The sequence below is a fragment of the Pelodiscus sinensis genome, chromosome 19 (assembly GCF_052426305.1).
Source record: "Pelodiscus sinensis isolate ZL-2025 chromosome 19, ASM5242630v1, whole genome shotgun sequence".
Classification (NCBI taxonomy): domain Eukaryota; kingdom Metazoa; phylum Chordata; order Testudines; family Trionychidae; genus Pelodiscus; species Pelodiscus sinensis.
In genome coordinates, this window is record NC_143070.1 from 32274659 (window position 1) to 32298984 (window position 24326).

General features: G+C 48.5%; 2 protein-coding genes and 1 non-coding gene across 3 annotated transcripts; all 3 read right to left on the minus strand.

The window, feature by feature from the left end:
• Positions 1-146: 146 nt before the first annotated feature.
• Positions 147-218, minus strand: TRNAQ-UUG (transfer RNA glutamine (anticodon UUG)). Its single transcript has one exon. It is a non-coding gene; the product is annotated as a tRNA-Gln (tRNA).
• A 14916-nt stretch (positions 219-15134) lies between these two features.
• LOC149523057 (uncharacterized) lies at positions 15135-19424 on the minus strand. Its single transcript, XM_089771375.1, is given in 3 exon segments — positions 15135-17186; positions 17188-18262; positions 18578-19424. Coding segments are annotated over 3 exon segments (1410 nt in total). The 5' UTR covers positions 18747-19424; the 3' UTR covers positions 15135-17020.
• Positions 19425-19907: 483 nt separating this feature from the next.
• LOC142821539 (uncharacterized) lies at positions 19908-24000 on the minus strand. Its single transcript, XM_089771446.1, has 4 exons — positions 23340-24000; positions 22522-22637; positions 21896-21955; positions 19908-20134 (listed from the first exon to the last, which is right to left on the minus strand). Exons 2-4 carry the CDS (start codon positions 22628-22630, stop codon positions 19908-19910), a joined length of 396 nt encoding a protein of 131 aa, XP_089627572.1. The 5' UTR covers positions 22631-22637; positions 23340-24000.
• Positions 24001-24326: the final 326 nt, after the last annotated feature.

Below are 24326 nucleotides of genomic sequence, written 5' to 3' on the forward strand. Positions count from 1 at the left end.
GTACATTTTCTTGCACAAGTATGCACATACAGGGTAAACACTCTGCTAGTTTTTGCACAAGAATGGCCATTCTTGTGCAAAAGGCCTGCAGCATAGACATAGCTGTGCAGTGTGAAAAAACCTCACAATAACAAGCTTAAACCAGCAGGTCCCACTGAGACTTGAACTCAGATTGCAGGATTCAAAGTCCTGAGTGCTGCCCCTTACACCATGGGACCGACACACTAAGCTCTTCATGGGCATTGGGGACACTCAGTTTTCTGGCTGGCCTCTGCACTCCTGGCTTTCCTCCTGCTGCTTCATCCCTCTGGCTATGACTACACGGCACATTTATTTTGGAATAAGCTGGTCTAGAATAGTGATTCCAAAATAGTTTATTTTGAACTAGCACGTCTACACTGCAGGGAAACCTCAGAATAGTCTGAGGCAGGCTCCCCAGTGTAGACAACCTGTCTCAGAAGAATAAGTTAGTATGTCCACAAGAAGGGGCTAGTTCAAACTAGCAGCAGTGGCGCATCTACACAGACCTTATTTTGAAATAGCTAATTTGGAACAGGCGTTATTCTTTGTAGAATGAGGTTTGCAGAAGTCGGAATAAGCCGTCTGATACTTCAGAATTATTTCAAACTAACGGAATTGCTGTGTAGACTCTTGCATTGTTATTGTGGAATAACGGCCATTGTTCCAAAAGAACTTTTGTGTGTGGACAGAACCTGCACAGCCCAAGAAATGTGATTGGCAGCTCCTCCCCACCATTGCAGTGCAGGGTTCTGAAGACATGGACCCAAGGTAACCACCTTGGTTGTCGTCTGCTAAGGCCAGGCTGGAGGGAAAAGAACAGCTCCTTTGAGCTAGAGTTGAACCAGCAACCCAAGGATCACTTGCCAAACACACACTCCAGTCCTCCGCTCTGCCAGCTGAGCTATCAAAGGGTACCTGAGTGCTCTTTTTTTGTCCAGGTTGTCCTTTCTGCAAGTCTCAGGGCAACTGCTCCCCCAAGTATATGGCATTGCTGATGAGGGGCAGAGGAGCACAGGGGCTGTCACAGGTACTTCACATGCAGACAGACCCCCTGAGTGAAACCTGAGCTAGATCCATCCATGTCACAGCAAAAGGAAGAAAGTTGGGTTCTTCTCATGTGTCTTCTTTGTTCCAGAGTCTCTAGGGGTGTGGAAGGGTCAGGTCCACAAAAAAACAAATCAATTGAATGAACCTTGGTCTAGAAACACCCCTGAGGGTTTCCTTCTATCTTTGTCCTGGAAAGCTCATCTGTAACAATGTGGTTTCTCTGTAACCCTGTTGGAAGGCCTGTAGCTATTCAGTAGGTCTAAACTAAAGCCTTCTTCTGCAGCCAGACTCAAGAGCAGCAGCAATTAGTTGTATAGCCTGGAGTCACTTACTCACATTCCAGCTAAATGACACTGAAATAGTGTCAGACTAGGCTGTGAGAAGGGGATCCTGTCCTAATGGCACCCACTGGTACCAGATAAGAAACAGATCTCAAGATGGGTAGAGAAAACTTAGTTAAACACCGTTTTGTCTGGCAAGAAACTGCTTATCAATAGTTGTGTTTGTGCAATGGGCATTCTATGATTCTTGTCCTCCCTTTCCTATTGTTTGTCTGTGTGGTCGCTGTCTGGTTTGGATCTGTTTCTGTCTGCTGTATAATTAATTTTGCTAGATGTAAATCAACTAAGGTGGTGGAGTATGATTGGTTAGGTAAATCACAAAAGTATCTTATGACTGGTTAGCAAAATTATACTAAAATAATTGGTTAAGATATTGCTAAGCAGGACTCAATTTTCACTATATAAACTGGGGTCCAAGAAGGAGACCAGCAAGAAGAACTTGCCTGTGAAAGAGCCTTTGACCAGAGCTTCCAGGACACCTCTGCACAACCCTGAGTAAGGCAACAAGGGACCCAAGCCCTGAGACCCCCAGCTCAGAGTAGAACATGCCTGGCCCATCAGAGAGGACACTTCAAGAACCTGTGTTTCTATAGGGCTTTGAACTAAAGAGCTGCTGTATGTTAAACAAACACAGTGACCACTACACCACAGAGGCTTTTCCTCCTTCAATTTAAACTTGGGACAATATTCTGTTACTAACTCTTTAGCCAACTCAGATTGCTGCGGGGGAAGGAATTCGCTCTTGTTAATTCTGTGCCCTCAGGAAGGGACCAAACCCCCTCCCCCATCCCAGAGACTCCAACCCAAACCCTGAGACCCAAACCCTGCCCTGGGGGAGCTCTGCAGCAAGTGCAGAATCCCAAGGCAGCAAGTGCAGAATTCCCCTTGGTGAGCGCAAGAGGCTCCGACAAGCCTGGTCTGAATCCAGCTGAAAGGCTGGACGGCCCCGCTGCTAGAGTGTCAGAGCCCCTGTCAACCAGCCCTGTGTTTGTCCCGTCTCTTTCAAGGAAGGGCAGGGCAGGGCCCACACACCCACCAGGAGTCTCAGGCACGTCTCTCACACCCAGCTGACCATGGAGCAGGTCTCTGTGGCCCGTGTGTGGTACCCAGGGGCTCTCTCCTATGAGCCCCCCCGAGGGGAGTCTCACACAGAGGTCTTGGGATCACAAGCTTCCTGACACTCTCATCATGCAACAGGGGCAGGTCCAGCCTGTTCTGTATAAGCTGCTCTGGAAATCAGCTAAAGTGACTCCGTTGGGATTTGAACCCACAACCTCAGAATGACTAGTCTAGCTCACACTAATGGCTACAGCTTAGAAACCCAAGACCCTGACTATTGCACTGCAGTTCACAGAAACCCTCATCTCTTCACTCTGCTTTGCAGCAGGGCAATTGCTGGGCTAGAATAAAGGGAAAAGCTGAGCCAGAGGAACACACGCTCCCCCTCCCACACTCAGACCCCCTATACCCAGCCTCCTGCCCAGACCCTCAGCTGTGGCTTAAACCTGGTTCCAGAGAGAAGAGGCCAATGCAAACAGCCCCATGGCAGTGAGGGAGTCAGCACGTCGGTGGGTGGGGCAGGGAGCTGGGGGCAGATCTTGGCTCTAACTCACTAGGCGACCTTGGCCTGTTCAGTGAATCTCTCCCTGTCTCCATGGCCCTGTCTGTACAGCAGGGACAGCAACACTCACAGCCCCACAGGAGGGGGCTGGTTTAATGCTTCACCCACGGCCCAGCAATGAGCCCCCAAGCTCCTCCTGTGCTCGAGGAGCCAGGTTTGCTGTGTGAATTCTGTGGGGCAGGTGCTGTCAGGCCTGGGCACTGGGATAATTTACCAGTTTCCCCAGCCCTCTGACACTGCTAAGATCAGGGCTGAGGTGGCTGAGTGGTTCAGGTTTTTGAGTAGAAACCAATAGACTAAGCAGGTCCACAAAATCCACTAGTTCTGCTGCCCCAGAAAAGTAAATGTGAACCTCAGTCCTGCCCGTCCCTTCCCCTCATGCCATGGGGGCTGGAACGCCAGAGGAGTGAGGTGTCTGAGTTGGGGGCCACATCAGAGAGGGCCGGGAGCCTTTGGAAAAGGTTTTTTTTGTTTCTCACTTTTGTGGCCCCCAATTTTTCTGTGGGTCAGTGGCCCCCAACCCAAAAAAGGGTCCCCTCCCCTGCCATAAATAAAGCAACATTGAAACCTTGTGTGCTGGCCGTAATGTTTTTCCTTTCTTTAAAATGAAGTTTGATCAACTAACATGAGACAGTTCAAACGCTTAATCATTTAATGATTTAAATTAAACTGTTCTCCCCAGCTGCAGCCCTAGCAAAATGGCTGGGGTGTGATTATGTCATTAGTGGCGAGTGTCCATTAGTAACCAAGAGTCCATGGAAAGGTTTGGGGAGGGCAGGAGCTCAGCAAAGGGGTGGGGTCTTGGGGAAGGGACGGGATAGATCCTGGCTTGCCCTGACATTTAAAAGGTGACCTTGGGGGCATGTGGCTCCCTGAGCAGCCTCTGATGTTCCCTAGAGCCAGCCCCAGAACCAGCCCTGAGTGAGGGGGGCAGAGGGGAAGCAGCTCACACATGCCAAGGGGCTGGCCAGGGGCAGGACATGAGCCTGCAAGGCAGCAGTGACATCACAAGGGCCTTGTGCAGCACCTCAGCTCATTGGTTGGGAGGCTGTGACCTCACAGAGGGACCATGGCAACAGCCAGGTGGGACAGGCTGCAGGGCTGGGGCATCTCAGAGACCCCCATGGCCTGGCTGCCTGGAGTCTCCTTTGTGAGGTTTCCCCTTGAGGGCAGAAGGGATTGAGGGTCCCATCTGGGAGTGTCTCTGTGGAGATTTCCCCTTTCCCCAGGCTGCAGTGGGAGGGGCTGGGGCAGGCAGGGGTACAGGAGGGGCTGGCACTGAACTGAAGAGAGATCTGGGAGAAGCAAGAGGAAAGGCTGCAAACACCCAATGAGGTGGGGATTTGAACCCATGCATGCAGAGCACAATGGATTAGCAGTCCATCGCCTTAACCACTCGGCTACCTCATCTGAGCAGTTGGGGTTTGTTACCAATTACCCAAAGCCGTCACTGCCAGGAACCTTTGTGTCACTCACAGGCTGGCTGGGGACACCCAGGCCTGGAAGGTTTTGGCTTTTCACAATGTTCCCTGGGCTGTTGTACAAAGCTCAGCGCTGGTAACAAACCCAAACACCCCCTAGCTACTGAGGGGGAAATCTCGCTCCCCTGGGGTACAGAGCCCCCAGAAGGGTTCGAGGCCGGAGGTCAAATCAGTGAGGCAGGAAAGAAACCTAAAAGGGAAAACTTTATGATGCATGCATGCAGGCTGTCACTTCCAAGAGTGAAGCAGCAGCCCTGACAGACAGATTCAGGTATCCTATATACAGAATGCTTAGACAGTTCATTGTGGATTGTTCTTCTTTAACATATCAAAGTCTCAGCAGAAGTACTCTGAGACTTCTGTTCACCCCAGGAGTGCTAGAAGTAAGTTTTTACAGTACACAAAGCCACATGAGAACTTGAGTGGAGGAGTCTACAAGGCAAACCGTGACAAAGATAAGGGTTTACATGACAAATTGTGACAGACTAAGAGTATCCATGAATTTGAGATAGGCATTGTAAGGGTCTTGATTAGAGTTAATTTGATTTCTCTCTGTTACAGGGAGAGAGGCCTGAAAAACTTTTAACCCTTACAGCAGTTTTCTTTCAGAGAGTTTTGATTTCCTGCACAGTCCCCCCTTAGACACAATTGGAGTTATTTGATTTTCTCCCACAATTCCCCCCTTTAATACTCCTATTGGAGTATTACTCAAAGTTATTCTAGACATTCTTAGGTATTCTTCTTTTGCTGGGATGAATTCTTATCTTAGAGGGAGGTTTTCTTTATCAGTTGGGTAAATGATCCACTGCCCATTCAACCCCAGATCTTTACCAGTGCCAATTTTGCTTTCAAAACACAATGGAAACATAGTTCCTGATGGACCTAATGCTTGAGTTAGGGGAATTCCTGAGGCAATCAGCTTTTTATGCCAAATCTGCCGGTTCCCCCCCATGACTATGTACTTCTGGCACAGTGTTATCATTCTGGGCATCTACCCACTCCCGCTCTCCTGTAGAGTACTGACTACCAGTAGATCTGAATTTTAGGGGTCTGGTCCACAGGGAGGCAGGAGTTGGGATAAACTGTAATGGTAAAAGGCCTTCAGAGCCTATTATAAGCTGTTCACATATCCAACAGTCACTTGTATTGGTGAGGGACAAACCTTCTGCAGGGCTTCCCAATAAGGGTGAGGAAAGTTATATACTAAGGCTATTCTGACTACTAAAAGAAGGAAAACAATCCCCATCTTATAGTATCTTAAGTCTCTAAAGTAGAAGGATAATAATAATAATATAGTAATTATCTAGCACCTAGCAAAGCAGTCTTTTAACTAAACTTAATCAGTTAGTATTGTTTGGCTTGCCTCTGCAGGCACTCTTCAAGATTTCATAGTCTCTTAGTTCACTCAATACTGGAATGGATTCCCCTTTGAGAGCTACGGGGCGCCTGGCTCACCTGTAGGTCTTTGCTGGTACAGTCCTACCTCTCAGGTTGTACCTCGAAGCTCCTGGTGGAGGCCGGTTTGGAAACAGTCTGGTTTGAGAGTCTGCCGCCTCGGTCCGCTGAACCTCGTCCTCAGGTGATTCCTCCAGGGAGGGGTCCTGGGTGACGGGGTCAATCAGCTCTGTTGGATCTGCAGTTCGGCGTACATGACTTGCGTGGATCCACGAGGGGCGCTCCTTCACCTTTACTGCTGTGTGGGTGATGAGCAGCACTTGGAACGGTCCTTTCCACCGGGCTGTCAGGGAATTCTTTCTGCGATGTTCCTTCACGAACACGTAGTCGCCTGGTTGGATGTTGTGGCACGGTACATCAGTAGGTACTGGGAGGGCTTCCTTTACCTGCAGGTGCAAGCTCTCCTAACCGTCATTTTATGTCTAGGTTTCTTCTTTCTGTGTGGCTGCTAGCCTGTGGGCCTCCTGCAACATTAAACTGCTTACAAATCACACATGAATTAGATATTCTTGAGACAGCTTCTAGGTGCACGCCTGGGGCGTACCATTGTTTTGGGATTTGTGAGGCCACCCCCCTTTTGCTCATGTGTGTCATTTGATGAGACACCTGAGCAAGCTGCCGTGTGAGAGATTTTTGGGGCGACTGGGCAGCCATCAGGTGCACCCATTATCCCAGCTGGGGATAAGGAGCAGCCTGCTTTCTCCCAAAGGGTTTTCTCCGTAGGGTGAGTAGCTTGCTGTAGTTTTATCAGGTCCTGCAAAGAAACAGGGAGATAAAGAGAGACCAGAATCTGAAAGGGAGCCAGAGGTCCATGTGCTGCTGCATGTCTGGCCGCTGCATCAGCACTCCCATTACCCAGAGAAACAGGATCAGTGGCACCTGTGTGGGCCGGGCAATGGGTAATAGAGAGGGATGTGGGTAGCTGAATAGCATCAAGGAGTTGGGAGATAAGGGGACCATGAGAGATAGCAGAGCCAGAAGAGGTAAGGAAACCTCGTTGTTTCCAAATTTGTCCTGTGGCATGACAGAGAAAGCATACTTTGAATCAGTATAAATAGCAGCAGACTGTCCGGAAGCTAAAAGGCAAGCACAAATTAAAGCAATGAGCTCAGCAGACTGAGCTGATTTTGATTCCTGGAAGAGAAAAAAACCTCTAAAACATTATTATCTGAGACCACTGCATATCCAGCCTCTAGTTTACCAACTGAATTTCTTTTACATGAGCCATTAGTGTACAATACAAGATTTGCATTTTCCAGCAGTTGAGCAGACAAATCTTGGGGAGGCTTTACAGAGTGCTCAAGCAATTCTTCACAGTTATGGGTATGTGCTTTACCAGTAGAGAGTAAAGGAGAAAAAGTAGCTGGGTTAAGTACATTACATCTTTGAATTCTCACATTTGGGAAGAGAGGATAACATTCTTATACAGGGTTTGTCTCTGAACAGATAGGTGCTGAGTGCGGTGTCACTGTAAGAGAGCAGAGACAGCATTAGGGACCTGTAAGATAATGCTGTGGCCTAATGTGACAGGTTGGGCCTTTTTAAAGTAATTCAGCAGCAGCTGCAACAGCCTTCAGACAAAGTGGGAACCCACGGGCTACTGAGTCCAGTGTTGCAGAAAAATAAGCTACTGGACGAGGTGTGTGTCCAAGGGGTTGACAGAGAGCTCCAGCTGCAATTCCATCCTGTTCATGACAAAACAGAGTAAAAGGCTTGCTATATTTAGGTAAGCCCACTGTGCAGAAGAGTTTTAAGGGAAAGGAAAGCAGATTCACATTCTGGGGACCAGGTCACTGGGTCAGGAGCTAAGATTAAGAGTAGAATAGTAAGGGGCCTGGTGAGTCCAGGAAAATTAGGAATCCATTGTCTGCAATATCCTGCAGTACCCAGAAATTTGTGTACCTGACTTTGGTGAAAGGGTGAGGAATGAAAAAAACTTGAGATTCGCTCAGGTGTTAACTGGCGGCCATCTCCTAAAAGTAAATGTTCCAAGTACTGAACTCTTTGTTTTACAAATTGCAATTTGGCTTTGGAAGCCTTGTGACCCTTATTAGCAAGACACTTTAACACATAGGAGGTATCAGTTTTACATCTTTCCTCAGTTTCACTAGCAATTAGCACATCATCAACATACTGAACTAACACAGAACTGCAGGGAAGAGAGATAGAATTAAGGTCAGCTTTTTAAAAACTGAGAAAACAGAGTAGGGCTTTTACAATAACTTTACAAAAACATGTCCAGGTTAATTGATGACTCTGAAAGGAAAAGGAAAAGAGAAATTGGGAATTCTTATGCACTGGAATAGAAAAGAAGGCAGAACATAAATCTATTACAGAAAACCAGGTGAGGTACTACTGGAAATCTAGGGATTACAAACTTATTAATGACTCTTAGGTCTTCTACAAATCTATAGATTTGCTTTTTCACAGGTAGTATAGGTGTATTACATGGTGAAGTTGTATAAACAAGTATCCCTTGTTTAAGGAGGGAGAGATTACAGGCTTAATGCCCTCTTGTGCCTCCCTAGCCAATAGATACAGGGCTACCCTTGGGAAAGGCTTGTTGTGTCTGTATGTTATTTACACTGGTGTTGCAGAGGCTAGCAACCCCACTTCATTCACATGGGCTGCCCACAATGTCTCTGGGACATCTGAGAGGTCCAGGAGGGGTGTATGTCCTGAGGTCTCATCAGATTCCTCTGAGAGTAGTAATGCCATCAAATTTGGAGCCTGATAGGGGGAAAGGTCAACAAATATCCCTTCCTCTCTACAGAGAAGGTTTGCACCCAATTTACACAACAAGTCACGTCCCATAAGGTTTACAGGAGAAAAGGGAGATAACAGGAAAGAATGTTCAGCTGACAAGGGTCCAAAGTGGGGTGGGGGTGCAGATGGCACATCTGGAGAATCAAGCTGTTTAGAGAAGCCAATTCTTGCTGCAGCTTTTCAATAGAATCTTTTTTTGCTAGCCATAATGCTCTGATTATTTTTTTTTTACTGCCACATCCTCCCAGAGGCACCAATATTCCATCTGGTTAGGATGTTTTTCCTCGAGGAAAACTCTAAGATAAGCAAGCTTTTGTAAGTCAAAGCTCTAGTTGCCATTTATTCTGGGAATTCCCCTGAGTATAGCCATTCCAAATGCTCAATAATTCCTTAAGTCTCCTTAGTTTCAAACCTGCAGGCAATACCTAGCTGACTGATCATCTGAGACAAGGGAGTCCCAGGCTGTGAGAAACCTTTTCCCTCAGTAGGAGACAGACTTGAGGGAGCAATCTTATCCATGTTAGCACTGTCTTGTCCAAGGACAGCAAAGGAGCCCAACAGTACTACCCTCTCCAAGGATAGTACAGGCGTCCAGCAGCACTACCCTCTCCAAGGATAGTGTGGGAGTCCACACAAATTGTCAGCTTCACTCACACTCCTTATGTGCCGGGGGAAACCGCCCTTGCTTTCAGCAGCTGTGCAGTGACACTGACAGCGCTGGTGCGGCTGCGGTCCCCCTCCGGACTTCACTCACTCAAAACCATGCGCTTGGACTCGCCACCAATTAGTCAGCAACAACAACAACAACAAAATCCAACCCCTATTTGGCTATACCCAGTGTTTTCGTTTTAAATTTCCCTCAAGCCTCTTAACAAAAAATTTTAAGTAAAAGATGACTCTTACCGCCAGCCGGTCCAGCTGGTGACGAGAACAGGGAGGCGGACTGGGGGATTTTAAATGGATCCCTTACCCTCCAGATGCGCGCTGTAGTCCGTTCCCATTCCTCATCACCAGCCTTTCCAACTGGAGTTCCAAGCCATCCCACTTCTGACACCAAATTGAGGGGGAAATCTCGCTCCCCTGGGGTACAGAGCCCCCAGAAGGGTCCGAGGCCGGAGGTCAAATCAGTGAGGCAGGAGAGAAACCTAGAAGAGAAAACTTTATGATGCATGCATGCAGGCTGTCACTTCCAAGAGTGAAGCAGCAGCCCTGACAGACAGATTCAGGTATCCTATATACAGAATGCTTAGACAGTTCAGTTGTGGATTGTTCTTCTTTAACATATCAAAGTCTCAGCAGAAGTACTCTGAGACTTCTGTTCACCCCAGGAGTGCTAGAAGTAAGTTTTTACAGTACACAAAGTCACATGAGAACTTGAGTGGAGGAGTCTACAAGGCAAACCGTGACAAAGATAAGGGTTTACATGACAAATTGTGACAGACTAGGAGTATCCATGAATTTGAGATAGTCATTTGTAAGGGTCTTTGATTAGAGCTAATTTGATTTCACTCTGTTACAGGGAGAGAGGCCTGGAAAACTTTTTAACCCTTACAGCAGTTTTCTTTTAGAAAGTTATGATTTCTGCACAGTCCCCCCTTAGACACAATTGGAGTTATTTGATTTTCCCCACACCAGCAGATCCAGAGATGCCATTATTCCCCTTTATTCGGCTCTGGTGAGGCCACATCTGGAGTATTGTGTCCAGTTCTGGGCCCCCCACTACAAAAAGGATGTGGACGCATTGGAGAGGATCCAGTGGAGGGCAACCAAAATGATTAGGGGGCTGGAGCATATGACTTATGAGGAGAGGCTGAGGGAGTTGGGTCTGTTTAGTCTGCAGAAGCGAAGAGTGAGGGGGGATTTGATAGCAGCCTTCAACTTCCTGAAGGGAGGTTCCAAAGAGGATGGAGAGAGGCTGTTCTCAGTAGTTACAGATGGCAGAACAAGGAGCAATGGTCTCAAGTTGTGGTGGGAGAGGTCCAGGTTGGATATTAGGAAAAACTATTTCACTAGGAGGGTAGTGAAACACTGGAATGGGTTCTCTAGGGAAGTAGTGGAGTCTCCATCCCTAGAGGTGTTTAAGTCTCGGCTTGACAAAGCCTTGGCTGGGTTGATTTAGATGGGATTGGTCCTGCCTAGGATTCTTCCAGTTCTAGGATTCTATGATAAGGGGATGGTTTGATGAGATAACATGATCTTGGTAACTAATTGACCATTCATTATCAGTAGGAAATAGGAAAATGGAGGGATGATAGGAGTTACTATAGAGAACTTTCTGGGTGTCTGGCTGATGAGTCTTGCCCACATGCTCAGAGTTTAGCTGATCGCCATATTTGGGGTCGGGAAGGAATTTTCCTCTAGGGTAGATTGGCACAGATCACAGCTGGAGGATTCTCTGCATATTGGGGCCTTCAAAGTATTTGAAGGCTTCAATATCTGAGATATAGGTGAGAGGATTATTCTAAGAGGGGTGGGTGAGATTCTGTGGCCTGCACTGTGCAGGGGGTCAGACTAGATGATCATAATGGTCCCTTCTGACCTTAAAGTCTATGAGTTTATGAGACTAGCAAGATTTTGCACAAAAGCGACCACTTTTGTGCAAAAATTTGCCAGCTGTCTACACTGGCCACTTGAATTTGTGCAAGAACACAGACTTTGTAATGTACACAATCAGTGCTTCTTGCGCAAATACTATGATGCTCTCACTCAGGGATAAGCCCTCTTGCACAAGACGGCCAGTGTAGACAGGCACTTAATTTTTTGCTCAAAAAAGCCCCAATGGTGAAAATGGCCACCGGAGCTTTTTTGTGCAAAATCGTGTATAGACTGGCCACGGATGCTTTTGCACAAAAGCACTTTTGAGCAAAGGATCCGTGCCAATCTAGACGCTTTTTTCCGCAAATGCTTTTAACAGAAAAACTTTTCCGCTAAAAGCATTTGTGGAAAATCATGCTAGTCTAGACACAGCCCTGGTGTTTGACCACCCAGACAGTCCACACCATTGAACTAAATGGAAGGCCCTGCCCTCTACATATCCATCCGTGTGCATAACAGTCCCTTGCTGGGCTACCCTGACCATTCACAGGACTTGGCACTACAGCACTTCGGCAATGACGGGTAACCTAACATGGGATCCTGAGTGGCATGGAGGAAGTAAGTACCTAGAGGAGGGTTTACTGGCCCTGCAGGCAGAGATTGAGGAGTTGGTGGACGGTGCCCAAAGGCATATCAGGATTGGCCGTCTGAGGTACACACACATAGGGAAAACCGTGGACCATGCCATAACACCTTACTCTGAAACACTCAACCAGGAAGTAGAGGTCAAATCTATAATCACGGGCAGTGCCTTTACTGGTGACAAAATATCTTGGGGATGGATTTGAGTAGTGTTTTGCCAAATCATGTGGTGAGTTTTGATTATAACATTTATAATAGTACTGGTGCTGTATCAGCACTTCTAAAGTAAATTAAAAACCCTGAAATTGTACTTAACCTGGTGGGTTAAAGAGCCCTAAGATCAAGAGGAGGGAACTGTAGGGGTAAACTGAGGCAGTCCATGGTATCTTGCTGAGAAATGAGAACTCAAATCTTAAATCATTAGGCCAGGCCTGGGAAGCACACAGACAGTAGCTACCATGACCCTTGGCAACCACATTGCAAGTGGGCTTCACTTTGATAAGGCTCGTACCAAACAACTCTGCAGGATTGTTTTTCACTGTCTTCTTTATTCCTAGAAAATAAGCCTGGGTCCCTAAGACTGCGCTAACCCAAGGCAATATCACCCCTGCAGCAGCCGCATTATATTTCCAGTTGAAAGAGTTACCATCAACATGCCTCTGTTTATGTTGGCTCATTTTACTTGTTAGGAATAATTACCTGTATTATTGATAAGATGTTTAATTGGTGATGGGCAGGGATCCTGTGTAACCTTGTAGTCCATTGGCTTATGTACTCATAATGTTTCCACTGCTAGACCTAGCAAATCACTTCCCCTCTGCCCACCTGCTGAATGTATAATCTAATGTTTGTTTGGTTAAGTTAGTGCTCACCAGGTTTACCCCTAGTGGGTACTCCACCAGCCGTGTGAATCAATAAATCCTCTGCTTGTTTTCACCTGCACCCAAAGGCTACGTCTAGACTGGCATGATTTTCCAGAAATGCTTTTAACGGAAAAGTTTTCAGTTAAAAGCATTTTCGGGAAAGCGCGTCTAGATTGGCACAGACGCTTTTCCACAAAAAAGCCCCGATCACCATTTTTGCGATTGGGGCTTTTTTGTGCAAAACAAATCTCAACTGTCTACACTGGCCCTTTTGCGCAAAACTTTTGTGCAAAAGGGACTTTTGCCCGAACAGGAGCAGCATAGTATTTCCGCAAAAAGCACTGATTTCTTACAGTAGGAAGTCAGTGCTTTTGTGGAAATTCAAGCAGCCAGTGCAGACAGCTGGCAAGTTTTTCCGGAAAAGCGGCTGATTTTCCGGAAAAACTGGCCAGTCTAGACACAGCCAGGGTGTCCGGAATTATTACCTACATCCCCAACACAGGACAAGCTGTGGGAGGAGAGAGAACTCAAGAGGCTGCTCTAAAGCAGCCCCCTTACCTCCTCTACCTCAGAGAAAGAAGCAGCAACAGGAATAGGGGAGGTCAGGCATACTGAAGGGGAGAAGGGTGGGGTACAATAGACCCTGAAAGAAATGGGAAAGAGCTCCCCCCACCCAGAAGAAGGGCAGGAAAACCCCCCACACCCTCAATAGCTAAAAAAGCTGGTGGAAAAGGGGGCCTGGCCTAGAATGTAATGGTAGCCAGGACCTGCTAACCATAAAAAGGCAACCCACTCCATAGGCACCCCTCACCCAAAAAGGAGAGAGGGGTGTAGGAGAATACACAGCACACCTAGAGCAGGGGACTAACAAGGCCTCACAGAAGGTCTACAAAATGCTATAGAAGGCAGCCATATTGGGAGGAGGGGTTAATACCTTCTTGTTTCCCAATTAGCCTCACCTGAATACAGCCCAGTAATCAGGGCAGATAATGAAGGCCTAATTAGGAATCAGCCTGCAACAGGTGTTAATTAAGCACCTGTTGCTAGTTAAGGCCTCCCGTTCCCTATAAAAGGTTTCCTCCCAGGCAGCAAGGGGTAGAGTTTTGAGAGATGCAGAGCACAGCCAAGCTGAGCCCCAAGGTAAAAGGCAGAGGATAATAGAAGGAAGCAGTGGGTGAAGAGGCCGGTGGAGAGGTAGTGGTATTAGAGTAGGGCAAGAAGCCCTGCCAGCTGCTCTTCCTGTAGGGTCCCTGGGAGAAGTCCAGTGGAGTGGGCAGGCCCAGTCTCCCACTCCCATGCCAGGAAGACTACAACAGACCAAAGACCAGGAAAAGGGGGTTTGTTTTTCTTCTCGTATAAAATGCATAGTCCTCCCCCAACTCTGGAGACAAGATGTTACACATGTAAGACTCGTGGCCCTCTATGTTGTCTGTCTTTTGGTAACACTGGTGGTGGAAGGGGGTAGGGTTAGGAGCAAGGCCTAAGGGAGGGGTGGGGAATCTGTCAAAACAATACAGTGATGAAACCTATCAAGGCATTTACTACTGATACAGTACTTTCTGCAAGCTGCCTTCCAGGATCTGCAGGAACCCAACCCTCAGGGCTTCTTGGAGACCTTCTTCAGGTACGTCAGAGAGTGACTACAGGACTTAAATGTTGCCCACAGCTCTGCCGGAAGCTACATGGCACACACAGCACTAGCCCAGTGCAGAGTCAGGTCAGCACACTTTTGTTTCCACCCTAGAGCCTAAGGAGATCCACAAAATCCACTAACTCTGGAACCTCAGGAAAGTAAATCTGGCCTATGGGAAGCCCTGAACTTCAGTCCTCTCTGTCTCTTCCCCTTATCCTGTGAATGCCACAAGAGTGAGGTGTCTCAGTCAGGGGCCACATCTTTGAGTGTTCTCAAACTGATTTTTCTGTGGGTGAGTGGCCCCCAATACAAAAAAAGTTCTCCACCCCTACAATAAGTAAAAACATTGATTTTTTTGGTATGTATTGGACATAAATATTTTACATAATATACAATAAAGTTTGATCAACTAACATGAAAGTTAAATTACTGAAGAGATTAAACCTTTTAAATGCAACTCCCCAGATGCAGCCCTAGCAAAATGGCTTGACTAATTGTGTAATTAACAGTGAGTTTCCATGAGCAACAGTAGTCTACAGGTTTGGAGAGGGCCGGGCTGGGCCTGGGCACTGCTGAGGGAATCCACTCAGGGCAAATTGCTCAAAACCAGGACTGCTTACAGCCCTTGACTGGAGACCTTTCTGAAATAGGTCACAAACCAGTCATACAGAGCACGTTACCTGCCAGTCCACCCACAGGAAGCCTCATAAGTAAAAACTCTCAGATACTCCAGCTCTTCCTGTGCCACAATCAGCCTTGGGCTTACACACAGGTGAGGGGTTATACAGCCCAATCTCTCCAACCCAGAACAGATCCACCTGGTTCCAAAGAACCAGTGATGAATCTCTGGTCAATTTATACTTTAGATCTTACCTACAAGATCACAGCGGACCAATCCTTTAGAATCTAAAGGTTTATTAATAAAAGAAAACAAAGGTTCAGAGTAAGGTTGTTAAGGAGAATACATTATATACATCAATCGGCAAATTCTTGATGCAGGATCGTAGCGGAGATGTTACAAACTGCTAGCACAAAAGTCTTTGGCGTACATTGTATATCAGGAGGGGTCAGCACTCATTCCCCTTGTCTCTGTCCTTAGCAAGGCTTCATCTGGATAAGTAGCAAGACTGAAGATAAGATGGAGCCCCCCTCACGGTGTTTGATATTCGTTCCTGGTGTTTCCCAAGCTGGAGATAATCCTATGGTCAAGTGACATGTTTCATATGCCAGCAGCCATTGTAACCTGGCTGCTTTGCACCTTACCACATGCATTCCTCAGCTGTGTATTGGCCACCCGGAGAGCCATTGTCCTTGGATCCGTACTGATTAGAATAGTCACTCATTGGACATTCTTTCCCCATGACAGGCAGTCCATACACAGCATCAACTGAGCCCATCATGATAACTCCCCATACCAACTCCAAACAAGTACATGAATACCATACATAGAATCAACACAATATCAGCTTTCATTTGATACCTCCCATGGCCCACTTTGTACCAAATTTGAGGCAAACAGTTCCCCATGATCACAGCAAGTGATCTGTATGCTCATCTTAAAATCCAATAATGTAACAGGGGGCTCAAGAAAGGGTTGGGGTCTTAAGGAAGGATCTGGGATGCAGAAGCAGGCAGCTATCTGGCCAGGGGAAGGGTGCAGTGTGGGGCCAGGAGAGAGGGTGCAAGAAAAAAGGAGAGTGCCAGAGCAAGTTGGGGGAGCTGCCTTCCAGGGGAAAGGGAATTGAGGAGATTGGGAGGGAGTATCTGGAGAGGACAGCAAATATTACCTGGCTTTGGGCCCCCCTTGCAGCAACATCTGCAGCCACACTGTCCTGGTCACCCTGTAGCGAGGCTCTGCTATTGCAGCAGCAGCCACAAAGACCAGGACCAGCCCCGGACACCAGAGGCACCACTGCTGCAACCATTGGCTGTGTCTAGACTGGCAAGGTGATTTTGCAGAAAAACTTGCCACCTGTCTACACTGGCCATTTGAATTTCCGAAAAAACACTGACGATCTTGTGCAAGATCGTCAGTGTTCTTGCGCAAATACTGTTCTGCTCCCATTCGAGCCAAAGCCCTCTTGCGCAAATGATCTGCGCAAGAGGGCCAATGAAACAGCACAGTACTGTTTTCTGCAAAAAAGCCCCGATCACAAAAATGGCAATCGAGGCTTTTTTGCAGAAATGCACGTCTAGATTGCCAATCTAGATGCAATTTTCCGAAAATGCTTTTAACGGAAAACTTTTCCATTAAAAGCATTTTCGGAAAATCATGCCAGTATAGACATAACCATTCAATCCAGGGCCAGAGGTGCTACTGCTGCAGCTATGCAGAGGCACCCCTGACATGGCCATGTAGCCCTGGAGGCCAGCAGTGCAGTGGCAGTAGTGCCTCTAATGCCAGCCTTAGGTTGTGTGGCAAGGACTCAGCCTAGCGCTGCCTCCTCTCTAGTAGCTACACAACACAAAGAGGGGGTGGGGCTAAGCTCCTTCCCCCTCAGCACATGCCCATTTGGAAGTGGGGCGTGGCATTTCCTTGTGGACAGGATCAAAGCCTTCGGCAGGCTAGATTGTGCCAACAGAGAAAATTTTGCTCACCACCACTATAGGGTTTCTCACATGTGTGGCTTCAACTCTATACAACTTGAAATCTCGCAATAACATTTCCCAAAGTCAGAGCAGGTGAAGGATTTCACTCTTGTGAGAGTTCTCTTATGGATAACAAACTGTGACCTCTGACTGCAGCATTTCCTACAGTCAGAACAGCTGAATGGTTTCTTGCATGTGGGTTTTCCTACGTCTAACCAGGTGCAACTTCTGACTGAAGCTTTTCCCACAGTGAGAGCAGCTGAAGGGTTTCTCTCCTGTGTGGGTTCTCTTATTCATAACAATGTGCGACCTCTGACTGAAGCTTTTCCCACAGTTAGAGCAGCTGAAGGGTTTCTCTCCTGTGTGGGCTCTCCTATGGCTGACAAGCTGTGACTGTCGACAGAAGCTTTTCCCACAGTCAGGGCAGCTGAAGGGTTTCTCTCCTGCGTGGGTTCTCCTATGCCTAACAAGGTGTGACCTCCGTTTGAACCTTTTCTCACAGTCAGAGCAGCTGAAGGGTTTCTCTCCGGTGTGAACTCTCCTATGGTTAACAAAGCTTGACCTCTGACTGTAACTTTTCCCACAGTCAGAGCAGCTGAAGGGTTTCTCTCCTGTGTGGGCTCTCCTATGGATAACAAGGTATGACTTCTGACTGTAACTTTTCCCACAGTCAGAGCAGCTGAAGGGTTTCTCTCCGGTGTGAACTCTCCTATGGCTAACAAGGTTTGATCTCTGACTGAAGTGTTTCCCACAGTCAGAGCAGCTGAAAGGTTTCTCTCCTGTGTGGGCTCTCCTATGGTTAACAAGGTCTGACCTCCAACTGAAGCTTTTCCCACAGTCAGAGCAGCTGAAGGGTTTCTCTCCGGTGTGAACTCTCCTATGGTTAACAAGGTGAGACCTCCGACTGAAGCTTTTTCCACAGTCAGAGCAGCTGAAGGGTTTCTCTCCTGTGTGGGCTCTTTCATGTTTAATAGGAGCTGCACAGTCACTGCAAGAACAAGGTGAATGTTGATGGGGGATTTTTGTTTGAACAGTTTCTATGTTTGTTTTCAACCTTCTGCTCCTGTCACTGGATTTATCCTGTTCTGCTCCGGGATGGTTTCCCTGCTGCCTTTGTAGACTACGCTGACTGTCACAAGTCTCTCCTTGATCAGGACTCTGAGAAACATGCCCTTCAGATCTTCCCACTAATACCCCACATGAAGCCATTTGCTCAGGTCCTTCCTCCTGAAGACTCCTCTCATTGTTCTCTTTCAGCATCTCATCACCTGCTGGGATAGAGAGAGAAACCACACAGGAGTCATTCCCTGTGCTGAGCTGAAAGAAAAACTCTGAATGGTGAACAGAAAATGTGGAGGGCGGGGGGGGGGGGGGGGGGGGAGGACACACAAAGAATGGCTGTAAAGATACAATAATCATGAGCTGAGTTCACCTTGCTCCCTCATCACTTTTTCCTCACACAGCACTCTGAGACTGGAGTTGAAGACAGGCTGAAGGGCCAGTCAGACTTGATGAAAACACACAACCAACACCTGCTATGAGACCACAGAAATTGGTTTGAGTCAGTTTAGCTGAATTCTCACCTGTGTGAGTATCACTGATGATCTCCCCTTCCTCACAGCCTTGGAGATCCGGGATCTGCAGCTCTTCCCTTTGCTCCACCCAGGAGAGCACATGAGCTTTGGGGACTGGAAATCCTATTGTGGGAGAAATTAACCAAATGCTGATCTTTTTCATTAAGGTCTTTGCCATTGTTGCTTCCAAAGCCAGGATCTGAGTTTCCTACCCAGAAAGGCTCCTTCCCCACCTTCCATAGACTGGTCTTTGGCTGGTACAAGATCCCAGGATACACTAATTCCATACTCCCCCTGTACCACTACCATGTTGGGAATAGCCCAGCTGACTCCCATGGGGAACTGAGCGCTCTGCTGCACTCTGCAGGATACAACTCAGTCTCCCTTAGGGCTTGTTCCATACTTGGGCAGGACAGGAACACACTGCTCATAAGGGGAGAGCTCTAGGACTTTCAGGACTGACAGATGCCTCTAGCCAGGACTCATATTTGAGCTGACATGTCAGGTCTCTAGGGCTGAGAGGGAAAGGATCCAGCAGAGCTCTAGAGCCCTATGGGCCCTGTCCACAAAGCTCTTGGCTGGGGGCTGGACTTGCCCTGCTCTTGGGCTCAGATGCTCTACTTGAGCCAGGAGGCAGGGGAATTGTCTGATCAGGAAAATGATTCCTTGGCTGGCCACTTTAGGCCCTGCCTATGGTCCACACTCCTGATCCTGACTGCCTGTGCCATGGTGGGCCCTGTCAGCAGCCCACAACAGCGGTCAGTCCTACAGACAGCCAGGGCAGTGCTGGCCTGTTCCTGTTCTTGTCACAACTCTGGCCAAGGTGGAGACAGGATGGGCTGCTTCTCTGCTGCTTGTAGATGCTCCTGAAGCTCAGCTCCCCTTCTGCAGCCTTGTTTCTACTCTGTCAGCAGCAGCAGCCCTCCTCTTGTGGCCAGTCGGGCCTGCCATTTGGTGCCTCTCTGGCTTGCACAGAATCTACCAGAGGCAAGGAAGGACTCTGAGTTGGCGCCTTCCTTCCAAGGGCTCAGCACAATAGCACAAGGAGACCCTGCAGACACTAAGAGCAGCTGCACCCAGCCCCACAACTCTGGTCCCTGCTGTTCCTGCCTGGGCCCTTCCACTGACACCTCCGGCCAAGGCACAGCATGGGCAAGATTGTGGGAACCACAGTGAGACCTTAGCTGTGGGAAGAGCAGCACCACTATTATGTCACTGAACCGCCTCTCACACAGGAGTCAGGATTACTGGGGCAGATACTGCTGATATTGGGGGTTCAGACAATGAAGGACCCTGAACCAAACCCAACCCAGCTACTCCAGAGCCCACCCAGCTTCTGTTACACAAGAGGATAGGAATCCTCACCCAGCCAGTTCACAGCCTCGTAGTTCTCCTGCATCACATCCCTGTAGAGGGCTCTCTGGCCTGTGTCCAACAGAGCCCATTCCTCCTCGGAGAAATACACAGCCACTTCCTCGAAGCTCACCGGCTCCGCCACGGCCATTTCCTGTCCCTGGCTCTGCAGGCGAGGGGCTGAGCTGGAGTCAGAAATGGGTGTTCTGCAGCCTGGCAGGGGGAGAAGGGGAATTGGAGACATTTCAAAAAGGGCGTTAATTCTTTCCACACCCCAATTCTGCCCAGACTCTGTCCCTGGTGAAAAACATGTTGGACTCTGCAGTTTTGGGCAAACGCTGAGTCTAGATATTCCATAAACACCACACATGAGTTAGATCCGAAAGCCGTATTTATTTCTCTCAATACCTGGCTTGAGTTACATTACTTTGCCTGCAACAATGGGATTCAGTTCTCAGCACCCAGGGCTCGTCTACACTGGCCCCTTTTCCGGAAGGGGCATGTTAATTTCACGAGTCGCAATAGGGAAATGCGCGGGGGATATTTAAATATCCCCCGCGGCATTTAAATAAAAATGTCTGCCGCTTTTTTCCGGCTTTTAGAAAAGCCGGAAAAGAGCGTCTTCACTGGCCCAGATCCTCCGGAAAAAGCGCCCTTTTCCGGAGGATCTTATTCCTACTTCGGAATAGTTTCTGCACAGCATGTTTTCTAGAAAGTTGCCCAGTGCTGATTTGAAGACATCAAGAGATGGAGAACCCACCAGTTCTTTGCTCATGTTTCAGCAGTGAATCCTCTTACCCATCAAATATTTGTGCCTCCTCTCTAGCCTGAAATTCTCCGGCTGCAGCTTTCAGTTATTGACTCTCACTGAGTTGTATCCACTAGACCAAGGATGGGCAATTCATTTTGATGGGGGAGAGGCACTCCAAGATTTTGGAAAGTGGTTGAGAGCTGCATTCTTCCAAGACATTAAGCAGGAAATACAGCAAATGCGATGGACACTGGGTGAAGAAAGGAGCTTTGGGTGAGGGTTTGGGATGTAGGAGGGAAAGAGGGGTCTGGGAAGGAGTTTGGTTAAGGAGGCAGGTATGATCTGGGGCACTGGATTAGCCAACTACTCATGAGATATTTAAAGTAAGGTTCATTTAGAAAAGTGGCTGAGTGGACAAATAGGGAGCTGAGGGTTTCTGACCATGAAGAGCTTCTTGCATACTTGAATGGGGGAAGAAAACAAAGAGTTCGGGTATGTGGAGTGGGAGGCAGGAGTGGGAGGCAGAGAATTAGGAGGGGAAGAGAGAGGTTGGGGTGCCAGAGGCAAGCTCTGGCCAGGAGACTTACTTGAGTGACTCCCGGCCAGCAGCCAAGCACCTCTCTGAGGCAGGCAAGGAGCCTGCCCAACCCTTGCACAGGCAGCAGGGCCATGTGGGTAAGTGAATAACTATGAGCCAGAGAGGAGGGGGCACGGTGCTTCCTTTCTGGCCAGAAACCAGCCAATAAGATTGTCCTGGAGGTGGAAGCAGCACCTGAAGCCTTCCCCCTTCACCTCCAGACTCACCTTCGCTTTCTGAGTGGCTTGCAGGTGGGAAGTTGCAAGTATGGAAGTAGCCCATTGCTCGCCAAGCATCAGTGGGCCGGATCAGATGGCCTGGTGACCTGGATCCATCCCATGGGCTGTATTTTGCTCAGGCCTGCACTAGACCGAAGAGCCCTTGCGTATTCGGCAGTTTCTCGCCATGAACAAACTGATACCATGGAAGCCACTCAGCTCTCAGCCTTTCAGCCTATTTATTGTTTGAAACCAACCCCATATTGAAACTGACTGAGCACCCCAGGTCTCCTCACTGATCAGTGGGTGAGATTTAGGGCTATGTGCACTATGGTCGCTGGGTTTGGTTGGTAACTTTAATGACAATCCCTTGAAGATTTATTCACAGGAATTTTCTCATTTAAAGAATCTCCACCTGAAAAACTCACCTTGTCTGAAAGCTCCCAGGGATTTTCCTCTTGCTCTCTCCAGTGCAGAGGGCAGAGTGTCTGGTGGGGAAGGGATAAGAGAGGTGAGATTCCAGGCTCTCCTCTTTATAACACGTCTCCACACTGAACTTTGCATTTCACTTGTATCAGAGACCAGAGACACACTCAAGGGTTTAGTATGAAAAGGTCAAACTTTCCGTGTCCTCTCTCACTTGGGCACCTCCCAGCAATGGAGCCAACATCTCTGCAGCCTCATCCCCGCCCCAGGAGACACAAACTGAAAGTGAGATTTACTTTTCCCTCCTCATCCCCTCCCACCTGGTTTCTCTCAGTCACTAACCACCTCTTGTCATAACCTAGACCTGTGCTGGGGCGAAGACGTTGCCATGACATTAACTTTACCTATTTTGATCCCTTGACACCAACGGGAGGCTCAGCGTTTGCAAACACCTGGCTCTATTTGCAAGCAGTTGACTCTGTTTGCTCAGTGCCTCTAAAGAGAGCAGCATGATGGGGCCGTCATTCTCCATGTGGGAACTGAGGAAGGGGATGGTTGGCTTCAGAGGCCAGATTCAATAGTTTCTAATAGTTAAACAACTTTCCCCTACTCCATCCCTTCTAGGTACCTTTGAATTCTCTCAGAGTCTCTGACAGCGCAATCGTTTTCTGGGAGAAAGCATCGACTTGTTCTTCCAGTTCAGGGGAAATCTCTTCTGGCAGCTGGAACTGCCCCATCTCACACCTGAACAGAAACAATTCCATGTGATTCTATTTCATTTACAGATGATAAGATTTGGCTAGTGAGTCTCAGCTCTAACAGGTCTGGAGTTAGAATTCCTTGAATTCCCCCAGCCTGAGAGCAGGGGCAACACAGCCCATGGATATGCAACCTTCCCCTGAAAGGTCCCATTGCTGTTCTTCACCTCTGGCCCGGAGACACCAGCTGGGGACAAAAGTGGAATTGAGTTTCAATTGCTAATTCACTCTTTAGCTTCCAGGCGATGAGGGACAGGATGTTCCCAGGTGAAGGGCTGCAGGAATCTACCCACTAGGAACCAGACTTAGACACCAGCTTCTCCCTCCCCTGCTCCTTCCACACAGGTCTCTTTAAACAGCCCTCAGGTAATACAGACTCTGGGACCCTGCTGCCCCGGTCTAAATGTGCCCAGTGCCCAGCAGTGACAGACCCATATTCCAGCCCCACAGTCTGAGGCAGACAGTCCCCAGGTATGTGACAGCTCTAGGAAATATCTGAAGTCAGACTGTGCTCCTGAATGGGGAATTCCAGAGTCTGCTGTGCAAGGGTCAGACCCTCAGAATTAAGTGAGTCAGAGACATTTCTATCCAACATCTGGCTGTAGAGCCCTGGGGAAATGTGGTGCCAACATCAGCTCCAACCTCTTTCCCTGAGCTGTGCAGTATGACAGGCGTGCGAGCCACCTACCTGTTCAAGCTGTTTCTTATGTCCTAGAGAAAAGAGACAGAAAAGAATCTCAGCTGCACTGGACACACACAGGGAAGGCATTTTGCAAATATGAGAAAGAGACGCCCTGACCTGGCCCCAGGCCCATAGATTCCGTGACCTAATGGGGCTTTGCCATCTCCAATAGCTCTGTGCCTGTGACTCTGTAAAGCACAACAGTCACTCGCATGGCAGAAATGCACATGCCGAATTACACCCAGATCAGATGGCTGGACCCCAACACTTGTGCCTGCATAGTTGGGGTCTCTAGCTGAGGAGCAGAAATTATGAGGGATGGGAGAGGGGAGCTGTGAGGGGATGGGGGCAGGGTGAGAGGGGGAAGGTTGAGGGAGACAGGTGTCCAGTTTGGGACTGGAAGCCCCTGGCCCAACAGGCTCCTGGAGATGCCAGGAAGCGCTACTGGCCCAGGCTGTCAAACACCCAGTTTGCGGCTTCATAGGCTCCCTGCCAGCCCCTGCGCAAATCCCTGAGTCAGCATATCCGGCTCTTAGCATTGGAGCAACTGGGGGGGAAGGGGGAAATCAGCTGGGCCAGGGCAGAACAAGAACCACTCTTGGGCAGCACGGTGAATAGGGTTGGCCACTGACCAGGCTCCTAACTTTAATCCAAGCCCCCTCCCCTCTGCCACCCCTCACACCCAATTCCTCCAGTGCCTGGGGGGAACGGCCACCCCACTGCCAGTCCTGAGGCCAAGGGCAGGGGAATCCTCAGGTGTGGAGAGCAGCTGGGGGCTGGAGTGCAGGGGGCAGGAAAGAGGGATGGACCAGAGGATGTCTGGCTCAGGGGTGGAATCACAGCTTCCCCCAGGATCCACTCAATGTATTTTACCCAGCATGGTATATCAATTGGGGGACATATTAATGTGGCTTGAGTTTGTTTTGGGGGGGGGGGTGTCTTTCAAATGTGTTTTCAACAACAGGGTTTCATGTTGATAAGCTGAATTTCAGA